The following is a 21,138-nucleotide window of genomic DNA, read 5'->3' as shown; positions in this document are numbered from 1 at the left end:
TCGCCTTCTGTGTCGAATGTTCATACGAAAACGTAGCGTCGGTTGCCTTCCCGCAGGCGTAAATCAGTCTCATTCCAATGAAATCAAAGTATATTGGTAAAATCGAATATAATATCCCCGATTCGGACAAGTTCAATTTACCGGATAAAAATAAGGAGAACATTAGCTTGACGTTGCGGAACACAAAAAAGAACGCTTAGCTCGCTAACGGACATTTGATTCAAATTCGAAACAACCGAAGACTTGGCGGGCGGTTGAGAGGCTGCCAATTAACCGATGCATGGTGCATTCGCGATGCGACAGAGGGCAGCAGGTGTTGAAACCCTCTATCGGCGAGGCGTAAAATCGCTCTTAATATTCCAACAGGGCGGCCATATCTGTCGGTCGGGCTAGCTTCTGGTGCGCGATCGAGTGAACCGTGCTGGCGTTGGACGGGATATATTTGTTCGATTTAGAGGAAGTTTAGAAACAAAATCGTCACGATGAACGTGATAGCGAGGACGTCGAACCTCTCGCCGTACCTCAAGGCGACCAACGCCGCAATCCCGAATGGTTTGTGGCCAGCTGCAGGCTCAGGTAAGGTGCAAAAGACCAAAGTCGTCGTGAAGTCAGACGTCGAACGGCAGACCAGCTATTCGCTCAGCCAGACTCTTCCCACCGGACAGTTGCGCGTACGGTCAGGCATAACAGGTGCGTCTTTACTCGATGCAAAACACGCACAATTATTGCTCGGGAAATTGAGTATCACCCCTAAAAACACACGGATCAAATCGCATTATGTAACGAATTGCCATTGCATGCGTAACATGTACTTTCTGTCGTTCACGCGCACTTCTATCTCTCTAAATTTATTTGTTTTACCGACAGAGCGCAGTGTTCTATTTGTAATTTAACATTTTTATTTTATGCATACTTTATCATTTGAACGGATCGATCGATTTTTCTTTCGGTTATTTCTGTTTGACAAATAAACCTCGTTTTTGATTCCGTTACTTTTCTTTGGTATCGTGGATTTTCATTAAAATCTTCTTACCGACCGAGCAGCAGACTATTATTTTTAATCTTTAAATGTTCACTTGTTTTTAGCAATTCGATTCGATTCTCAACGGTTTTTCTCTTTGATTTATTTTCGCAGCGATCGGCGCAATGCAACAAATTCGTCTGGGACACACGGATATTCGCGTACCAGACTTCTCCGCCTATCGAAGAAAGGATGTTATGGACCCGACGACTAGAAGCCGAGATTCGGAAGATGCTCGTAAAACGTTCTCCTACCTGTTTACTGGAGGTGAGTAAAAAGATTTTGCACATCTTGTACATTCTCTCGTATCTTTTTCTAAAATCTGATCTAGAAAATTTATGGAGAATCTTTGAAAATTCGCTATAATGTGTTTGAAAAATTTATTCGAGTTTCGAAATACGGTCGCAGTGTTTAAAAAGGATAATCCCAGGACCCGAAGGTAAATACAACCTAAGTCAGTAAATTATGGTACATTTTGTGACTTTGAAAACAATCTTTCAATGGTAATCTTAATGCTCCAATTTTACAGTTCCATCTCTTGATCGAATGTATCATGCGATCTATCGTCAAAAATGAATGTGAAGAATCTGGTTGTTTTTGTGGTGTAAAAATTTTGGGACAATTCTGAAATAATACAAGAAGTAAGATAGTTTGATTCGGAACTACTTCTGTCCCAAAGAATAAAATAAAATGAAGTAGTAATTAGTTGTCTGTGAATCAAACGGTTCTCCTTTGTAATACAGCGGCTGCAATTACTGGCGCATATTCTGCAAAGACTGTGGTAACGCAGTTCGTAACCTCAATGGCGGCATCAGCCGATGTATTAGCCATGGCAAAGGTTGAAATTGCGCTGGACGACATACCGGAGGGCAAGAGCATGGTGTTCAAGTGGCGTGGAAAACCCCTTTTTATCCGGCACAGGTAAAGAATGAATTAAAAAGATTCGATCAGAATTTTTACCTCGGGTTCGATTAAATTCAATTAAAGCTCGTGGTTACGCACGCTTTAATCTGACAAACGCTTTTTAGGAAGGCGGATGAAATCGCGAGGGAGCAAAGCGTGGCCGTGGGAACACTGCGAGATCAGCAGCACGACAACGAAAGAGTACAGCGACCGGAATGGCTGATCGTGATTGGAATTTGTACGCATTTGGGATGCGTGCCGATCGCTAACGCCGGTGAATTTGGCGGATACTATTGCCCGTGTCACGGATCTCACTACGACGCCAGTGGCAGAATCAGGAAGGGTCCGGCGCCCCTCAACCTCGAGATTCCACCCTACGAGTTCGTCGAAAACACGGTTGTCGTCGGCTAAGTCCAGGAACGGGTCTTGAGGCTTATAGTAGAAAATTGGCGTAATATTTAACAATGATTATCACTGTTGTTTCATCGTTATGTGAACGTTCGAGTTGAGGAGATTAAATTTTTCTCCTAATCGTTTGGTTTATATTACGGTGGAATTATACGGATTACCCTGCATCGATAATTATTACGCGGTCATTATTACCCTAGATAACAAAATGTCACACTATTTATATCAGAGAAAATAACAAAGAATCAAGCGGAAAAAAGAATAGTTCCAGTTTGTCGGACCCGGAGAAAATTATTGGCTATATTAATTGTGTAACTTATAAGTTGTACAGACTAGAATATAGAATAAAACATTTGAGAAAGAATTCGTTGTCAAGTATAAATTTTATTGTAGGAATTGCGAATTCTATTTCCTTTATATGTAAACCATATGTTTGATGTCATACGTATTTAGCCAATCCCAGAAAAATTTTGTTTATTGAAAATTATCGTTCCTAATGACTTTAATCTCTTAAAGAGATTCTAAAGCTTGATTTGCAATAATTCGTCCTAGCTTGGAGTGAAATATATCAATTCAAAGTCGATTTATTAAGAGTAAAAGTTTACTCAGTGACGAGGTATTGTTAATTGACATTTTAAATCCCATGTTCGAAAAGCAGACATAAAAGTCAAATATTTTTCATTCATTCCATTCTCGGGTGACAATTGTGATTGCGATGGATCGAAATATGCAACAAAGTAGATTTATAAATGCTGAATATTACCCGTATCTGCGAATCGTATGTATATTCATCTTATCAGGTTTCGCTGTATCGTATTTTGCAATCCTATAGAACATCATCCTCACTATCCAGAATGAATGAATTTTTAAATGAATGAACACTTCCAATGATCAAAATCAAGAGAGTCGAATTCCATATTGAAGCGTAATGTCTTTTCAATTTGGAAAAAGAAATCTCAAATCCATACATTTCAACTGAAAAAAAACAGATCGAACTTAATTTCGAAGCTCTTACGTTATAGCATAATTTTTTAACGCCTAAAGTAACATCCGTTCCGGAGTCAGTAAACAAATTTTTGATTCTTGATCTTTCAAATTCTCCGGCTAAAATTCTACTCTATCAATCTCGGAAGCAATAAAGAAGTTTCATGACCTTGTTTTTTTTTCATCTTATCTTACATACAAAAATGATGTAGTCTTAGGTTTTGTTTTTTATTTGAATCAAAATTAAAACAAATATACGATTGGTAGGAAAAATTTAGTACGTTCCGGCACTTATGCTGAAATATACCTAAAAACATATGAAAGCAGTATATTTTAATTGCTATACGGTGCTTTAAAAATGATCCTTTTTATCGTGAGTAAAAAAGAAAAATTGAATTGATTAAAAATTCCCACGATAAACGTGAATTGTTTTAAAACGTTGTCGGTACACATATTCGTGTAGAATTTTTTTCAACCCGATATGCAACGACGACTAAGGAAGAGCGAAGCTGCGTGAAATCCGTGATCGACCGAGGCGTCGTCAGTTCGGTGAACAACGTGAGTTCCGAATTCTGAAGAGCATGGCTCGAGCGGCGCAACGCAACGCTCCGAATTTTAGGGGTGACTCCCTCCCTCCGCCCTTCCAAGAGTCCAGTACGCCGGAGGGCGAGCAGGAAAGAAGGAAGGAAGGGTGGAACGCGCAGGGCGAATAACGAGAATAAAGTTCCCGCCGCTTCGGGGATGTAGCAGAGCTGCCGCCTTGCGAGCAGTGAACCAGGTTCGCAGCGATGCGCCGAGCGCCGTTACTCCGACCGTTGCAAATCGGGCGAAATAGGAGCTAAACCGGCGAAAAGCAGGAGCGTCGCAGTTTCGCGCCACCCTCTACACGCCGTCGCAACCCGGCGTCTGCAACCCGCGGACAAAATCGTCAAACGACAACACAACACGCGTTACTCGAGTAGGTCGTGCTGCTCCTTACCTCGGTCCAGTCGGTTGTCATTCACCTGCTAATTCGCATCGCGTCGCGTCGCGTTGCGTTGCGTTCTACTACTTATCCTGAGCTCTAATTTCTTTGATATAAACACGATGCGCAGTGCAGTGAAAGGGTGCAGACGATAATAACAATAACTGAGTAACCCGTGATCTTCTCTGCGCCGTCGCAACTGTCAACCGGCATCAAGGGGCCGCTGAATGTCCGATCGCCGGCTCGTTTTTTCGTAAGTAGTAGTATATATCATATATCAAATATTTTATAACGCAGATTTGTAACTAGCGTGCAGCAGTTTTTCCTAGTGATTTTTACTCCTGTGATCATCCTGTCCTCCTATGACGTCGTTAACTAACAAACGACGATCGCCGGGCAGCCGCAGGTTCAGGCAACCCGCCACCCACGCCGGTAAACCGATGCGCCTGCACACCGGCTGCATTATTAGTCTGCCTGTCTGATTGTGCATCGCTTTTTCTACTTGCCGCATCGCGGGTGGAATACGCAAAGGCGTATTTATACCCTCTTTAAAATAAATCGTTAAATTCTGTCGATGCAAGCAATTGTAGTCTTGTAGTCCGTATTCAACGTCGTTATTAGGCTGAATTTACACGTTTTTCAGCCTTTCTTCTCCCATAGATGAGCTTTCTGGATGTCCTCTGTGTATGTGTGTGAGAGTATTTGAATCCCATTCGTACACAAAGTACTGGATGCGACGCATGCCAGGTATTGTGTAGAATGCGTGTGTATATAGCTATAATCCGCGTGCAAGGGCATCGCAGTTGGCTTGGGTGGTTTATTGTTGTTGCGGCTGTATTATGCTGTACACCGATTCTACGAATGACCGAGTAACTGATCGCGTTTTTCAATTGTTTTTCCACCTTATTTACTCCTGGTGTAACGTTGTATGTATACATATTTGTTTCTTTCAATTTCATGCACATGGAAATTGCTCGAGAACCTGTTACTGTGGCACGGTGTTAGTGTAGTCTTGTACCCTCTCTTATGCGCATATATTTACGTACATACACTTGATAGCGCACCAGAATATTAGGACGGTTAATTTCTTGCTCGTTGTTTTATCACGTTTTTTTTTTTTTTTTCCTCTTTCTTTCTCTGATCCTCCTTTCACGTGTACATTATATTATGCGTACATCATAACAGAGGTTATTTTGTTTCGGTGAAAGCTCTGCTATTATCAAATGATGTTTTCAAATATTTTCTTCAATCGGTGAAATACGAAATACACGACGTAGTGGAGAAGTTCTGTTCAATGCAATAGAAATTCTTTTCTTAATAACAATTTTTGCACTAACGAACATTGCTCGATGTAAACCAATTTTTATGAAACACGCATCACGTAGAAGAAGAAGAAACATGATGATTATTATTTTCTAGAACCTTCTTCTATTAATTCATTGCCTGTATCGGTGATCGATGACTGCTTCACTTCCTTCTGCTGACACATTATTAACCATCCATTTATTTTCTCTGCATAAAGTATAATCACAGTAATATTCTCATAAGCGTATTGTGTATTATATGTAGAAGCAGTATTATCGCAGCGCGCTTCTTGTGATATACTAAATCGAATCAGCTGATCTGTATAACGAATACAAAAAATCTCGCCAACCTTTCGCACGGAGCAACATATTTTTATTGTATTGTCAGAAGTATTGAAGTTTAAGGAATTTTTAGTAGATACTTTGAAATGTTGAAATAATTTCCTAACCCACGTATTTTTTTATTTTTTATTTTTTTCTTCTCATTTCCGACTCAACCATAATGTTCACTTTTCTTGACCTGCAAAGCGCAACGAAAGTGACATATTATTTCCTCTTTACTTTTTCGCTTTATTATCTGTGAGAAAAAACGAGCACTTTTCTCCCACATTTACGGGAAACACGAGGTCATATTTCTCGCAAACTTAATTTAAAAATTTTTCAATGCTTTTCTCCTTTACTTTTCCATTTTGAATTACATCTCTCTGCATTATTATAAACTTTCAATAATATCTTAGTCTTCAGTCTGATATATCTGATGGAAAAGAAAATACTTTTAAGTCAATAACGTGGTAACAATTTTGCAATTATTTTCGTTACCGTATAAAAGGTATATATCAATTGATTATCATGTGAATTCTTGATGTTGTTGATATAGAATAAATATGCCGGACCATTATTTTTCTTGTAGCTACTTTCATGAATTTTCGAAATTATATTCGAATGGGAAGGGGGGGGGAGGGGGTTTATACGTATAAATTTTCTGTTTTTTTTCTTTTCGAGTCATTAATATGGCCAGAGTTGAGTCGAAAATAAAATCGTATATTATACTCTTGTTACATAATGTGCTATTTTTTAACCGAAAATTATGCCTCTCAAGCGTTACCTCATGATTCGATTTCATTTCGATCGTACATCGAAAGTCTTCGGCGAATCGCATGCCCATTTTTTTTTTTTTTTTTAAATTCGTTTCTTTTTATTCCGTATAAATTCAGAGAACTCTGTTCATGCAAAACCAAGGTATACAAAAATCCGGGATTCTTGGCAAGTCGGATCCCCGTTCGAGTCTCGAAAAGCGAGGCGAATGCACGCGCCGTTTTTCGGGGATAATTATTCGGGCGGCAGGAGTTGAGGGTTTGGCGCGATACGTGGGCGGGCGGGCGGGGAGAGAAAGAGAGAGAGAGAGCTAAAGAGAGAGAAAGAGAGAAACCGAGCGGTAACGAGTGGCGCGTATTACCCACATTCTGGAATATAGGCTGCGTCGTTATCGGCGCACGAAGGGTTTGACAGCCTTGTGACACGCATTCTGGGGTTGTATGTCCCCGCGCGTGCGAGAGAGAGAGAGAGAGAGTGGAGTGCGTGTGGCTGCATACCAGCCGGCGCTGAGGTTCGTGCGTGTGTGAGGCGGGTGGCAGGCGGCAGGCGGCGGCGGGCAGGCAGCCCTGGAATCAATAGATGCGTGTTGCACCTCGGTAGGCTTCGGCAGTGTTCCCTAGTTCCCCCTTGGCCGACGAGTCTCTTATTCGGCCCGCGCGCCCTGTTCCTCGCATTCATCCCTTTCCCTGCGCCTTTATCCCTCCTCTCTCTCTCTCTCTCTCTCTCTCTCTCTCTCCCTCCTCGCTCTTTCTCTTTCTCCGTTTCCCCTGCAGCGCATCCTAGGCACCAGCGCCTAGGTGCTCGTGTACCGAGCGCTTTCCACCTGTACAAAATTTTCGCCATGACGTTATATTAATTCCGTCACGTCAGACGCACGTTCCTTTCCACAAATTAGGGTAAAATACTCTCTAATTATCGGACTCGAGATCTAATCTGGCTGATTCAGATTTTTTCAGTATTATACATTATTCGCGGTTAAAAACATTCTGAAATTATTCTCTTTAATTTTTAGGTGAATTTAAAATAAAGAAGGTTGATTAAAGAGAGAGAAAAAAAAAAACACTGCGACAATCTTTCGATAAATTTTTAAGATTTCACTAATCCCACTCTACTGCTAGTTTCATTGTGCCTGCGAAGTTTTCATAAGAACAATTGTAGAAAACAATCTCGCGAACGGATAAAGAAAATTTTACTAGAAGATAAAAGAACTGAGCACGAATTGCAGGAATTAAAAGAATTCAAAGATCCACTGATATGTTCTCGGAAAGGAAAAGAATGAGACAATTAGAAAGAAGCAAATGTGTATACACAACGTTTCAACGAAGTATTGCGCGGAAATTTATAATAATAATAATAATGATATCAATGATAGTTCTCCGGTTGGAAAAAAATAATGTAATATTACGGTATGTTACTCGGAAAATTGTAACAGCCATAATGTATAAGGTATTATGTGTCATCGTACGTGGAAAATTTGCAATCCGATGGAACAAAGTAATGAAATGTTTAAAAAGGAAGCGTCAAGGGAGAATGCAAATATCATTTGGTTGAAATATTTCAACGACGAATAACGGAAAGATGATTAAATACGTCTTACAACTTTCCTAAATATACAAATTTCAACAACCCTGTAATGATAAATTTGATTTTTACGATAATTTCTTCCGTCTAAAGCAAATATATTACAAAAAGTATTCGAGTAATCTCTATTAGAAAGAAATTCACTGTATAAAAATGTGAGTATTATATAAATCGAGGAATGGGGTGTACCAGTCTTATCATTTTGGAAAAATGGAAAAAAAAAAGAAAAAGAAAAAGAAAAAGAAAAACTTCACAATTACATAAAGAATGAAAAATTTTTGCGATTCTACGAATCGCGTGAATAATATCCCTTAAAAAAAAAAAAACGTAATATCACCCGTTAATCCAGGCATCGGATCTCTAAATAGTCACCGATTAATCCGTCCCGGGTGAAGACAGCAACACGTGTATCACCCATCGGCACGTATATAGTTGCAGTAGTATACATACGTATAGGTATATACACAGGCGATACGGAACGCGAAGATAGGTGACTGGGTGACCGGGTGACGGAGGGATGAAACCGGCGGGGGTGGCGAGTGCTCTCCTCTCAGCCCTTGAGAACTTGCAGGACTTGGCGTGATCGTAATGTGGAAGAATAGAAAGAGCGCGTGGGGTGAGCGTGAGCGCAAGGGAGGGAGGGAGGGAGGGAGAAACAAGGGTAGGAGAGGGTGGCGTAAAGAATAAGAGTATCACGCTCGTGTGCACCTCCCACATACTTGTATATGTAAGTATATATCATACATGTGCGTGTATATAAATTGTAGATGGGCATATAGTCCCGATGTACATGGATACAGGCAGGCGTGACACCTGTACACGCACCGCTCGCTACACGTAGGCAAAGGTGAGTCTAAGGCAGTAGAGCCGAGGGGTGGAAAGAGGGTGGCCAGAAACGTGGGGTGGAAGGAGGGTAATGATTAGTTCTTCCGAGGTCGGGGCTGTTGCCGGGTGCAGGTTGCTTGGCTGCTGCCCCGCGGTGCCTCCCCCCCTCCCCGCGACTCACCCCCTCGCCCGGCGTCGCCCCCAAACCCTCCCTCCTCCTCCTCAATTCCATCAACCCCCGAAAATTTAATCCCCACTCCTCGAGACGTACGGATGGCGGCTTCGCGGCGCTTGCTGGGCTATGGTGGGGGTGGGGGTGGAGGAGGGAGGAGGGGGGATATTGCAAGGTTGTCCTCCCCTCCAGACTGCCTCGTGCGAATCTACGCGGTTCAGGGACGTCGGGAGATGGGGTAGTTTTTGGATCCCGTTTTGGGGTATGTTACTTGGATTTTCCCAACTTTCATCCTTCTCTTCCGTTTCGACGTAGACCCGGACCCGGGAAAATTTTCAGCACGTGTAATGTATGATGGATTTTACATGGGGAAGACATATGTACGTCTGTATGTATGTATATATATATATATATATATGTGTGTACGAATAATGTATTACAAGAGCAAAGTGTGTGAGATGATTAAATCGGAGTTTATACTGCGCGCAGTTCGATTAATTGGAAGACTGTTTTCTTTGTTTGTTTTTTTGTTTTTCATTTTCTGTTCTTGCGAGGTACTTTCACAAGATTATTTATAAGTGTGGAAAATATTATCCCGATTTTAGAATTATTCGAATTTTTTCGTATCCAGGTGAAAATATTTTTGCCTTTTTACGACTTTGGTTTTTCAGTAAATTTTTCTTTCGATTGATTGGTTAGATTTTTCATTATTATAGTTGATTATGCATATTTTATGAAGATATGCGAAATTTTATTTACAAATAATTAACAATTATACTAGTTTCAATTTGTTATATTCAAATTTTATTTCGTTTCACTCGAAATCACACTTGTTAAAACTTGTTAATTTCAACACATTTTGTTTGAATGATTTACCAAAAATTTTTCATGCAATATTTGGCAGATAATTTATTATCTGTACTTGGACAAAAATTTGCAAAATACGAGCTTACGAAATTCGTCTCAAATCGATCTTAAAAATTTCTGCCATATCCACGAATTCGGGATACTTCGTCCAACAAAGTGTGGGAGAAAAAAAAAAAAAAAAAAGAATAAATAAATAAACCAACAAAGAATGTTTTCAATTTTGGTAAGAAAAAAAAAACAAAACCGACGATATTCGAATTTCACAAATCCGTTGTGAAACTTCCTTACATTTCGTGATAAAATTTGCGTTCATCTTTTGAAAAAATGTTGAAAAAAAGAAGAAGAAAAAAAGTGTCGAAAATATTCGAACTTTTGCGGATTTCACAAATCTGTCCTGTAAAATTACTTCGATTCGGTTAAAATTTTGAATGTTTGAAGAGAAAAAAAACAAAAAACAAAACGGAAATCAAAAAACAAAGAAATATCGTTTCTTTGAAATGTAACAAATCGAGTGATAAAAAATTGAAGGGTGTCTCAGGCGCGGTTTGTACGCCCCTGCAGCCCAGCTCGCGCCCCCAAACGCATTTTCTAGCAAAAGTGATGGTCGTCGTCGCCGCGTGTATATGCGGGGGTAGGATATAGGCGAACACACAGCCACCCTCTCTGCCTCTCCTTCTCTCTCTTTCTCGCTCTCGCTCTCTCTCTCTCTCTCTCTCTCTGCACCTACATACCTATATTCAGCCGCGTAGAATTACACGCAAGGTATTCGGTACGGACGTCCGGCTGAGCCCGCGCAGTGACTGTAGATACGTAGAGACGCACACAAAGACGTCGACGTACGAATATTCGCGACGAAATACAGTAGAACCTCCCTCGTTTTCCCACTAGGCTAGTTACCGGGGGCCGAGAAGGGTTCAAGATGCGGACAAGGAACGACGGTGATTTTGATGATTCGAGGAACGAATTGATGATGATAGAAATGATAAACATTAAAAACGAGTCTAGCTGGAAAATCGAAACACTTTATAACCGGGGAGGAGAATCAAAAAAGACTGTAAATCTCTGCAATTCGACTGTTGAAAAAAAATTAAGAACAACTGTCCATATTTTTTTCGGAACGAGGTTGTTTTTGCTTGGAGTGTTTTTTTTTTTTTTTTTTTTAATTATTATTATTATTATTATTATTATTAGACACACCACCGTTTTTCATTCTTCTTTTTGATTTTATGTCACAAAGTTACAAAATTAATAATCGAGTCGCGATTTTGATATTCTTTGGGTCGATAAATAAAAAGGGGTAAAAACTAATTAGATATGACGGGTCATTTTCAGTGGAATGATTCGTTGTTGTTTTTTTTTTTTGCGTTTTTTTGTTACTTTAGAGACTGTTCAAAGTTTCTTTGAACTTTTGGTACGTATCGTGAATTTGAATTACAACTCTAAAAAATTTTTTGAACGCTTTTGTAAGACTTTGGATCCCGTTTATAGTAATATATCGTAATTTATATTAACTCGAAAGCACCGAAAAATGAGAATTTGTTTGAAAAAAAAAAAAACTGATATTCATCCACGTTTTCATTAGTAGATTCTAAATTTTTTTTTTCACGAGTCCAATTTACAGATTTTTCTTAAAACTCGGTTGATTTTTCGAGAAAAAAAAAACCAACGAAACAAAAAAAAATACGAGCTGATGAAAAAAACAAAAATCGCTTTCTCTCCCCTTTTGAAAGTAAAAACGACGCGGCTGAAAACTAATTAATGAATTAATATCGTCGCTCAAATTACGAGTATCGGATATATTACAAAAAAATCTGCATCGCAATGTTTCGAACGATTTCTTGTCGAACCTAAACAATATGATTTTGCACTGAACCCGAAACAATCCGTACGAAATATTGGCGATGAAATATATCGATTAGAGGGTTGAAAAAAGCGTTCAATCAAAACGATTGATTTCCAAAATTTGCACCAAGAGAAGAGATTTCTATTTGCGGTTACGATACGGTCCTTCTTGACTATCTTCATTTATTACCGTAATCAAAGAATATATTTTTTATACTTACAGAGTGCAGGATGAAAGAATAAAAAAAAATAAAAAAAAAAAAAAAACAGAAGAGTTTTGTAGCCGTATAAATAATAAAATCTATTACATGTGTTACTGTTTTTTTTTTTTTTTTTTTTTTTTTTTTTGCAACCTATATCGGTATAATTTTATGCTGGTGGAACAATAAATTCGTGTTAAGGTCTCATTAAACTGGAAAAAATTTAGTAAATTCAACTAATAGTTTTAACGTTTTTTTAACCAGAAAATGTACAGTACAGAAACTTTTAATATTTCAACAATTATTAACTATATAATTTTTCATCTTGAATAAATGATATTTTTGTAGTATCTAGGTAATGTCGAAGAGAATTGTAAAAAAAAAAAGTAGAATGACAAACCGAAAAAACGGTTTAACGGGAAACTTTTTTTGAACGAAAAATTAGAAATTAAAAATTTGTGAAAAAACAAAAAGATTATAAATATTTTTAAAAATGAATATGCAAACTGGGAAGAATATAATCGTGTGTTGAAAAAAAAGTATATGTTTCTCGGTAAAACATAGGAAAACGATTGATTTCCGGTAGAACCGGAAGTTAAAATTGAACGGTACATGGCAATTTTGCATGCCAATCATTTGATAGTAAAATTCTGTATCTAAGTTTGAAACTTTTCATCAGAGTTTTTCCGTACCGCCGTATAGAGATTTTTATATAAAACCTATTTTTCGGTGTTTGAAAGCGTATATAATAGGATCGTCGAGATTAGAAAACGTGATCTTCGACCTGAAAAAATATTTTTCTTGCATCACGAAAGTTGATGAAAAATTATGAAATTTTTGTAAAAAAAGTGAGTTAAAAAGAAAATCTTCTTAAAATATATCAACGAAAACGACGACGACACGTGTCTGCCGCAAAAATATTCCTGGAAATGAAATTTAAATTCGAACCTTGCAGAGAGAGAGAGAGAGAGAGACAGAAAGAGAAAGAGTGAAAAGGAGGAAGGGAGGAAGGGAGGGAGGCAGAGAAAAGACGCCACGCGCGGTTCCAACCCCCGCGGGAAAAAAGTACACGGATCGGGTCCTACTGTATAGAGTTTCGGTGCTGTACGTCCTCCTCGGAGGTTGACGAGGACGCTCAGAGGGTGGCTGGCTGTGTTCACCATGGCACACGCGCGCCGGGCGTAGATCCACGCGAGTCCGGGGGTCGTGGGGGTTCGGGGTGCTGGGGGTGGTGGGAGAGGCAGTAACCTTGCAGCCCCCGCGTTGCGTGCGAAACCGAAAGGGAACGCGAAACGACGGTGCAGGAGGAAAGCGAAAGCGAAAGCGAAAGCGAAAGCGGGAAGAGGGAAGAGGGAAGAGGGAAGAGGGAAGAGGGAAGTAGAAGGGGAGGCGCCGGTTCAACCCCCGCGCGACTTTCGCGTTTCAGGAGGAAACGCCGAGGGGAGGAAGCGCCTCTCTCTCTCTCTCTCCCTCTGTTTCTCTCTCTTTTCACCCAGACACCGACGACGGCCAAAGGCTGCGCCGGCTCGGAGGGTGAGTGGGAGGGAGGGAGGGGCGAGATTCGGCGGGGGTGCAACGTGGGGTGGCAGTGACGGGCGTGACGTAGTCGAGGGAGGATGTACGCCCCTGTTGGCGGGCCCAGCAACCAACAACTACCCCTGGTCAATCCATGGTGGGTCCATCCGGCAGGTATCTATCGTCTCTTCATCTCTTCTCGTTGTCTGGTGTGTGTGTTTCCGTCCATCCGTTCATCCGTCTTTCGCAAAAAATTAGCAAAACACACCGTTCTCCGTTTTTTCTTTCCTCTTCATTTTCGCACCAAATTTTTAGCCCCGTCATCACGCCCGAATCTTGTCCGGATCACACTGATATATATACACTTACCTCGTTATCGTCGTCAACCCCTTCGATCTCTAACTTCTAGCGTCTCTCGTTCATCTGCACCCCAAAACTGCAGGGGTTGTAATATCGCGAGATTCGTGCCAATATTTGGGCGATATATTTAAATCGTAGACATATAGTTGTTGGATGTATCGATTGCAACAAGTGATTTTTTTTGTTTTTTTTTTTTGCTTTACTTTGCTGTTCTTTTGTTGTTGTTGGTTTTGTTGTTTTTTTTTTTTTTTTTGTTTTTTTGTTTGTTTTTTTACTATCAAGGAAACTTTGATGGTGTCTAAAGAATCAGAGGGACGATGACACGGTTGTCGGTAGAATAATTCAACCCCTTAATTTCGTTTGGAAGAAAAATAAATCATTTGGGAAATATTTGGCTTTTATAATTCTTTCAAATTACACTTATTCTATCTAATGAAAAATATTCATCAATTCTGATGGTTAATTAATTTGTTCACTGCAGTTAATCGTTTCATAGTGAACCTCGTTTTTTTTTTTTTTCTTCCCTTCTTAACGTGTGCAGTGCGAAGAAACAAGATTACGGAAATACCGGCTTCCTAAGAAATTTTCAAAACACATGCAGATGTGATTCGTGAAGGTAGGATTTAACGATTTTTACGAAAATATTATCGATATCGAATAAAAATTTTCGCTTGTCAAGTTTGCAATTATCTAACCCATGCACGAGAGGTTTAGAATATAATTTGCGAACGAAATTTTCGCCAACAGTGTTTCATTAATTTTTTTTTCTCTACTTTTGGTTTTCTTTTTTTTTCAATATTGTTGCTAGATTCGAATTTACCATAGAATAATAGAAAATTCTACGTCCGAGGTATTTATTAGGCACTTAATCACACGTGTTACGTACGTTGTCGATGTAAAACGACCCTCTAATACGTCGGAAAAAAATGATTTCAGTTACACCTGCCTGACAGCTGGTTAATACGATTTCAGTGCGAGACACGCGTTATGTAAATTTTTTTATCACCACTGTCACGCGGTTTTATAACGCGACAATTTTCTTCGGAGGTACAATGCTTATGTCTATTGAAGGTTTTGACTTTATGCTTTTGGGTATATATATATATATATATATATATATGTGTGTGTGTGTATATGAATGTGTCGTTTGCAATATGCCGGAAATAATTGATGTTGCCTGCAGGAAATTACGAATCGATACATATATTTCATCCTTATATATGTATATATATACATACACAATGTATTGATAAAATTGCGGAAAATCATTTAATAATCCTTTAATGCAAATTTATTTGATGATTTTTCTTTGCCCACGGATTATATAAATTTGTGTAAATTTTCATCCATCCTAAATATAAAATAAAACAATAACGAATGAGAAAGAATGATGATGAAAATTTTTATTTTTAAATAATAACTTCACACCTCGTACGATAGATATATTAAATTGTTCGACTAATCGAATCTCTTTTTTGGTCGTGTTGTTTTTTTTTTTTTTTTTTTTTTTTTCGAGTATTTGACGCACTGATTCGTCTTTCGTCGCAATTAACGAATTACGCAATTATCAAATCGTATTCGTATATCGATTAATTTTGTCATTGTATAATCGTATTGTCGAAATATTTTCCACATTAACGAATTTTCAATTATACACGCAACTCTGAATAATTTCCTGTTTCTTTGTATTTTACTTTATTTTTTTGATTATTTTATTTTGTTGTTGTTTTTTTTTTTTTTTTTCCTCTCCCTCAGAAAATGCGCGAGTGCCAGCCAAATCGAACTTTGTTGTAAAAAAAAAAAAAAAAAATTTGATTCCCGAGCAATTTATCGGCAATTTGAAAGAAAAAAAAAAAAAATCCATTCCATTTCCTGTCTAATGCGCAATTATTTATAAATTGACAAATATCGGCTGAAATCGCGCGCGAAATCTACGTGAATTTCTTGCAGTGATTGCGTGTGTGTGTGTGTGTGTGTGTAAAACTTTATTGACAAACTCATCTTCTCAATCTACGTTCGACTGCGCTTTTATATTACTATATATATATATATATATATATATATATATATATATGTATACCTACACTATATACATATTACAAGTATATTCGTAACACCTGCGAATATGTACAGGTGCGTCGTTACGATAATAAATTGTAAAAAAGAAGGAGTCAAAACCAAGAGGGAAAAAAAAAAAAAGAAAAAGAAAAAAATCTAATGAAATAAAGCAACTTTGTAGAGGCGAAATCCTCTCTGAAACTATAAAACCTAAATTTATGAGCTTCTATCCTACGAGATACATGTTCGCCTGTTGCGTTTTCCTTGAAAATCATCATTCAGATTCCTATCTATATAAATGCGTAATATAACGCACACATCGATAGACACGTATATAGAATATATTCACGTGTAAATCTACATTCTTCGTTACTGGGATCGAGAATGCAAAATGCGAAAAAAAAAAAAAAAAACAACACGAATGGATGATGTAATTTTCACAAATCACCGACCGAAATTTGTGGAGAAAAAAGGAAAAAAAAAAAAACAAAAGAAAAATGATAACCTTCGATGAACAATCGTTTGACTGAACTGTCGGAGAAAAAGGAGGGGAAAAAAAAAAAAAAAAAAATTCACACACACACAGTCCGTGATTTCAAATCCGCGACTATTGTAAAATGCGAAAATTCAATCTACCCGTTCAACGTTACATTACATTCAATTATGTATAAACTTTCAATATAAAGCTATTCGTTTCCTTTTCACCGCATCGCAAACAATATTTTATATCATATAATATTATATCTAGGCATATGAAATTTTTTAATTTTTTTCTCTTCTTTTCTTCTTCTTCTTCGTTTATCAAATATAATATAATATTATACATACAGTACCTATACTTCCTCTCAAGGACCGCGTGATATTTATAGATACATATAGGTATACGTATACGTATATTTATTGAAAGAAAAAAAAAAAAAAAAAAAACAACCGACAATAACATTCACGAAGTTGAAGGGGGTGGAGGGGTGGGGGGGGGGGCGAGTAGGGGAAGGGGTGGGGAGAAAAGTCGGTATAAAGAAGGGATAAAGAAAAAAAAAAAAAAACACCTGAATAGCCTGCAAGTATCTAAAATACAGTAATATATGTATATATATATATATATATATATATATATATATACATACACAATATTACACGCGTTTACGCATGTTGTATAACGGTGTGTTAACCTATCCTAAATATCTGGTAGCCTATTAGCGCCTCGTGGCTGAACGTAGTAGGTATGTAAATACATTCATACATACATAGATATATATATATATATATATATATATATATATATATATATATATATATATAACACATATATCTATGCATACCTGTATTATTTACATGCAAGAGTTCGGCTCTGCCCGATAGTTGAAATCATCAGTAAAACTAAACGCTTGCATGTAATGTATATGGAGTATACCTGTATCAAGTATCAGGTATAGGAATTGATAGTTTACACATATGTATAATATGTACATGTTGGACGTTCAAAGCCAAATCGGACGGTTTGAAAATTTTTTTAATCATTCATTTCCTCGATATTATCGAGATTTTTTAGTAACCATCAGAAGAGATCTTTCTGGTAAGTTTTAGACATTTTTTTTTTTTTTTTTTTTTTTTTCTCCCCTCACATTACACTTGTTAAAGAAATGTGAAATTTGAAAGACACGCTCACTTTCGAATACAGGATTTAAAATTTCAAACTCAAAAATATTGACAAAAAACACTTTGAATATATTTTTTTTTTATTTATTCTTGTTCGTATTTTATTTTGCAAAGGCCATATAGAAACAAAGATTGAAATGAAGAAAAAAAAAAAAGCTTCAGTTTGGACCATTATTAAGAAAGTTAGGAACAAAAAAACGAAAAAAAGGAGCGATTTTTTAGAAAAAATTTGTCATTTTTTTTTTTTTTCTATCGAGTAATTAAAAAAATCTCCAGATATACCAGAAAGGCTCTTTTTAGGGGTGATAAAAGTTATCGAAAAATCGAGGAAATCAAATATAAAAATTTTTCAAACCATCCGACTTGGCGGGGAACGCCTCATATACACGTATATATGATGTAAATAGCTGTATATGTTCCTGCAGTTCACGTAGCGGTACTGCGTATACATATATATATATATATATATATATATATACATACCTGATGCACAAAAATGCACGATGGGTGCATCGTCCGGTTTTCTATATATATATATATATATATATATATATATATGATGCATGCACGCCTAGATGAGCGCATTACGTATGCATGGAAATTGTTCACCTGGAGGAGCTCAGTTTTTACCTGACGGATATGTAGTAGAAGTAAAAAAAAAACGGTTTGGACAATTTTAATTAACCCCTTCAGTCACGGTGGAACGCATAGCGTCCAACCTAAAAAATTTCCACCTTAGCCTTATTAGAATTTGTTTATAATTTGAAATGATTTTTGTTAAAATATTGAAAGATATTTGATTCATCATTTTTTTGAATAATTTTTTTTACCAATTTAATAATATAATTAATTAGTTTAATTAATAATTCCTTTCACGCTGTTGAATTTTTATAGTTTTTTCCATTTTTACATCCGATGGATCGGTCATCCGCCATCTTGGATTTAAAAATTATCAAATTCTTATTTCAGACCCCGAAAATTGTTGTGTTAATGAAATTCAGGCTGAAATGTTTAGCGGAAAATGTGTGGCTGAAAGGGTTGATATCGGGATGGATCGATAGATCGTTTGACGCGTAGATTTATCATACTTTTTGGGACAAGTTTATTTATACAAACGTGGAAGAATTTTGCTGACATGCATACTTGAAATGCAAGTTGTTTAAACAACGTAGATCAGTTTTTCGCTTTCAAGATTTCCTTTTCCTTCCCTTTTGTTTTTTTTTTTTTCTCTTCTTCTTACCAATACTTGTAAATTCTCATATCTGTAACATAGAATTGAAAATACATTGTTTTTTTGAACAAATTCAACGGTAAGCTTTTACCAACAGACTATAAATCGACGTTGATTTACCAAAACTTGTTTTAGTTCACGAAATTGACTCGCTTCCTACGTTCAATTTTTTCCGTACGATTCTACGAATTGAAAAAAGTACCGCGTCCCGCCCCCTCCCCCCCAAATTTCAGTCATGCAGAATTTTTCCCATCAATCGTCAATCCGTTGCACAATTATTCAGACCGATCTCAAAATCGTCGTTTCTATTTTTTTCTTAAATCGCAAAGAATCTTATTTTTCGATCCGAGATCATTCTAACACCCGTCTAATGTATGAAGTGACCATTATTTTTGCTCTATATATATATATATATATATATATATGTATATTTTTTTTTTAGCACCAATCATTTTGAGCAAACACAACAACACGTTTCAACGTTCCAAAAATCCTCAAAGAATCGCCAAAAATTCATTATTCAATTCTGAATATCAATCTTGAGAAATGAAAAAAAAACACACACACACACACACACGCACACAGAATTTCTCATAATTTTCGGAACGTTGTAACGCGTCGTGTGAAAAAATCGTTGAACGAATTGACCAATGAAAAGTTCCAACACAAACACACATATCTCTCAATAACACATGGAAAACGGTGGCGAACGTTTCGAGAAAAAAACACACATGAACGCGGGGCTGGTGAGGGGGGTGGGGGGCGTAAAGAAAGAAGATTCAAACCTGAACATAACCGTCAGCATCGCAAAACTATACTCAGATACCTGTAAGATAACCTGTACATATATACGCATATCTATATATATATATATACTTAACTCGTACGCATAAACAGAGTCATCGACGTTAGATTTTCGTCACTAATAGCGGTGCGTGTGGCGGGAGCGCAAAGAGCGCGGCGGTTGGTTGTGAAAAGGGTCAAGAGGAGGGGGGAGGCTAAGGAGTGGGGCGTAAAGTGTGACGGAGGGGGGATGACTGAGGAGCGAGAAAGGCGGGAGTGGGGGGGAGGTGAGGTTAGCAGTGGTTCCAGGGTTCTACTTTACACTAACTATTCCACAACCAAGGCCGCCAAAAACGTAGGGCCGTCGCTTCGAGAGCTGAGAGCTAAGGCAAGCAGTCAGTCAGTCAGTCAGTACAGCCAACCTTCCACAAGCTTTGGTAATAGGTAGATACATACCTACCTACTACTACTACTACTACTACTACTACTGCTACTGCTACTGCTACTGCTACTGCTACTACTACTACTACTTGTATCTATATCTATATCTATATCTATACCTATAATATACTCGCGACGATGACGACCGACGGACGACTGCCTCTCGGTCAGCTATCGTCATTTCTGTCGTGGTTCCTGGTTAGTTTGGTCGCAAGAGCCCCGAGAGCCAAAGCTGCTCTCACTCTCACTGTCGCGTCTCTCTCTCGCTTTCCCTCTCTCCCTCCCACCCTCTCTCGCTTTTTCTCCCTCTCTACAACCCTCACTCTCTCTCTCTCTCTCTCTGTCTCTTCTTCATTCATCAGTGTTGATGTACGTCGCGATCACCCGGTTTAATATGACTTTGAAAATTGCGGTTTAGTTTTCATGTTTTTTTTTTTTTTTTTTTTTTTACTCTTATTCACGTCAACTCGAAACTTCTCACTTCAACTCACCGTGGTTATCGAAGTTTACGGTTTGTTAAGAATTTTAGATATTTAGTCATATTGTTTGGGTTATATATATATATATATATATATATATTTCAAATATTATACAGAAGAAACGGAATTATGGATAGATGATCGATATTATTAGTTTACTGCTTATCTTTTCGATTGCTTTACTCTTTTTTTTTTTTTTGAACTTCACAGAAAAATTCATATTATTCTTGTCGGTTTGATAAATTGTTTATCGGTATACGTTAATCGGTTCCTCTTCTTCTGTCTTCTGACTTTTATCCCCCCCCCCCCCCCCACCCTTCTTATCCTCCTTTTTCTCAAAAACCCCCAACGTTTTCTCACCACATCTTTGACACCCTGATCTAATTTAATACTGGATCAGTAACAACAAGCGATCAATCAATCAATTCACTCATTCATTCATTCAT

At 37.8% G+C, this 21,138-nt stretch overlaps 2 protein-coding genes across 3 annotated transcripts in view; both read left to right on the top strand.

Moving 5' to 3' along the window:
• Positions 1 to 354: 354 nt before the first annotated feature.
• Positions 355 to 2,696, top strand: LOC124406406 (cytochrome b-c1 complex subunit Rieske, mitochondrial). Of its 2 annotated transcripts, none has more exons than XM_046881813.1 (4): positions 355 to 576; positions 1,136 to 1,288; positions 1,765 to 1,942; positions 2,050 to 2,696. In XM_046881813.1, the coding sequence occupies exons 1-4, from the start codon at positions 483 to 485 to the stop codon at positions 2,333 to 2,335; spliced, it is 711 nt and encodes a 236-aa protein (XP_046737769.1). In that variant the 5' UTR covers positions 355 to 482; the 3' UTR covers positions 2,336 to 2,696. The 2 variants fall into 2 exon arrangements, with proteins under 2 accessions (XP_046737769.1, XP_046737768.1); XM_046881812.1 differs by having other exon boundaries at positions 355 to 690.
• Positions 2,697 to 13,770: 11,074 nt separating this feature from the next.
• LOC124406282 (protein bric-a-brac 1-like) overlaps positions 13,771 to 21,138 on the top strand; it is a 28,232-nt gene continuing 20,864 nt past the window's right edge. The window contains exon 1 of the mRNA XM_046881643.1: positions 13,771 to 13,855. Within this exon, the coding sequence (XP_046737599.1) occupies positions 13,783 to 13,855 (73 nt within the window). The 5' untranslated portion in view covers positions 13,771 to 13,782. The remainder of the gene's footprint in view (positions 13,856 to 21,138) is intronic.

Source organism: Diprion similis, chromosome 5 (genome assembly GCF_021155765.1).
Source record: "Diprion similis isolate iyDipSimi1 chromosome 5, iyDipSimi1.1, whole genome shotgun sequence".
NCBI classification, from domain to species: Eukaryota; Metazoa; Arthropoda; class Insecta; order Hymenoptera; family Diprionidae; genus Diprion; species Diprion similis.
This window is presented reverse-complemented; position numbering and strand designations above follow the sequence as displayed.

Bases quoted from the DNA above. Each gene is read 5' to 3' on its own strand.
- LOC124406406 (XM_046881812.1), top strand. From the start codon at position 483: ATGAACGTGATAGCGAGGACGTCGAACCTCTCGCCGTACCTCAAGGCG. The intron at 1,289-1,764 runs GTGAGTAAAAAG...TTTGTAATACAG, and splicing joins CTCCTACCTGTTTACTGGAG to CGGCTGCAATTACTGGCGCA. The intron at 1,943-2,049 runs GTAAAGAATGAA...AACGCTTTTTAG, and splicing joins CCCCTTTTTATCCGGCACAG to GAAGGCGGATGAAATCGCGA.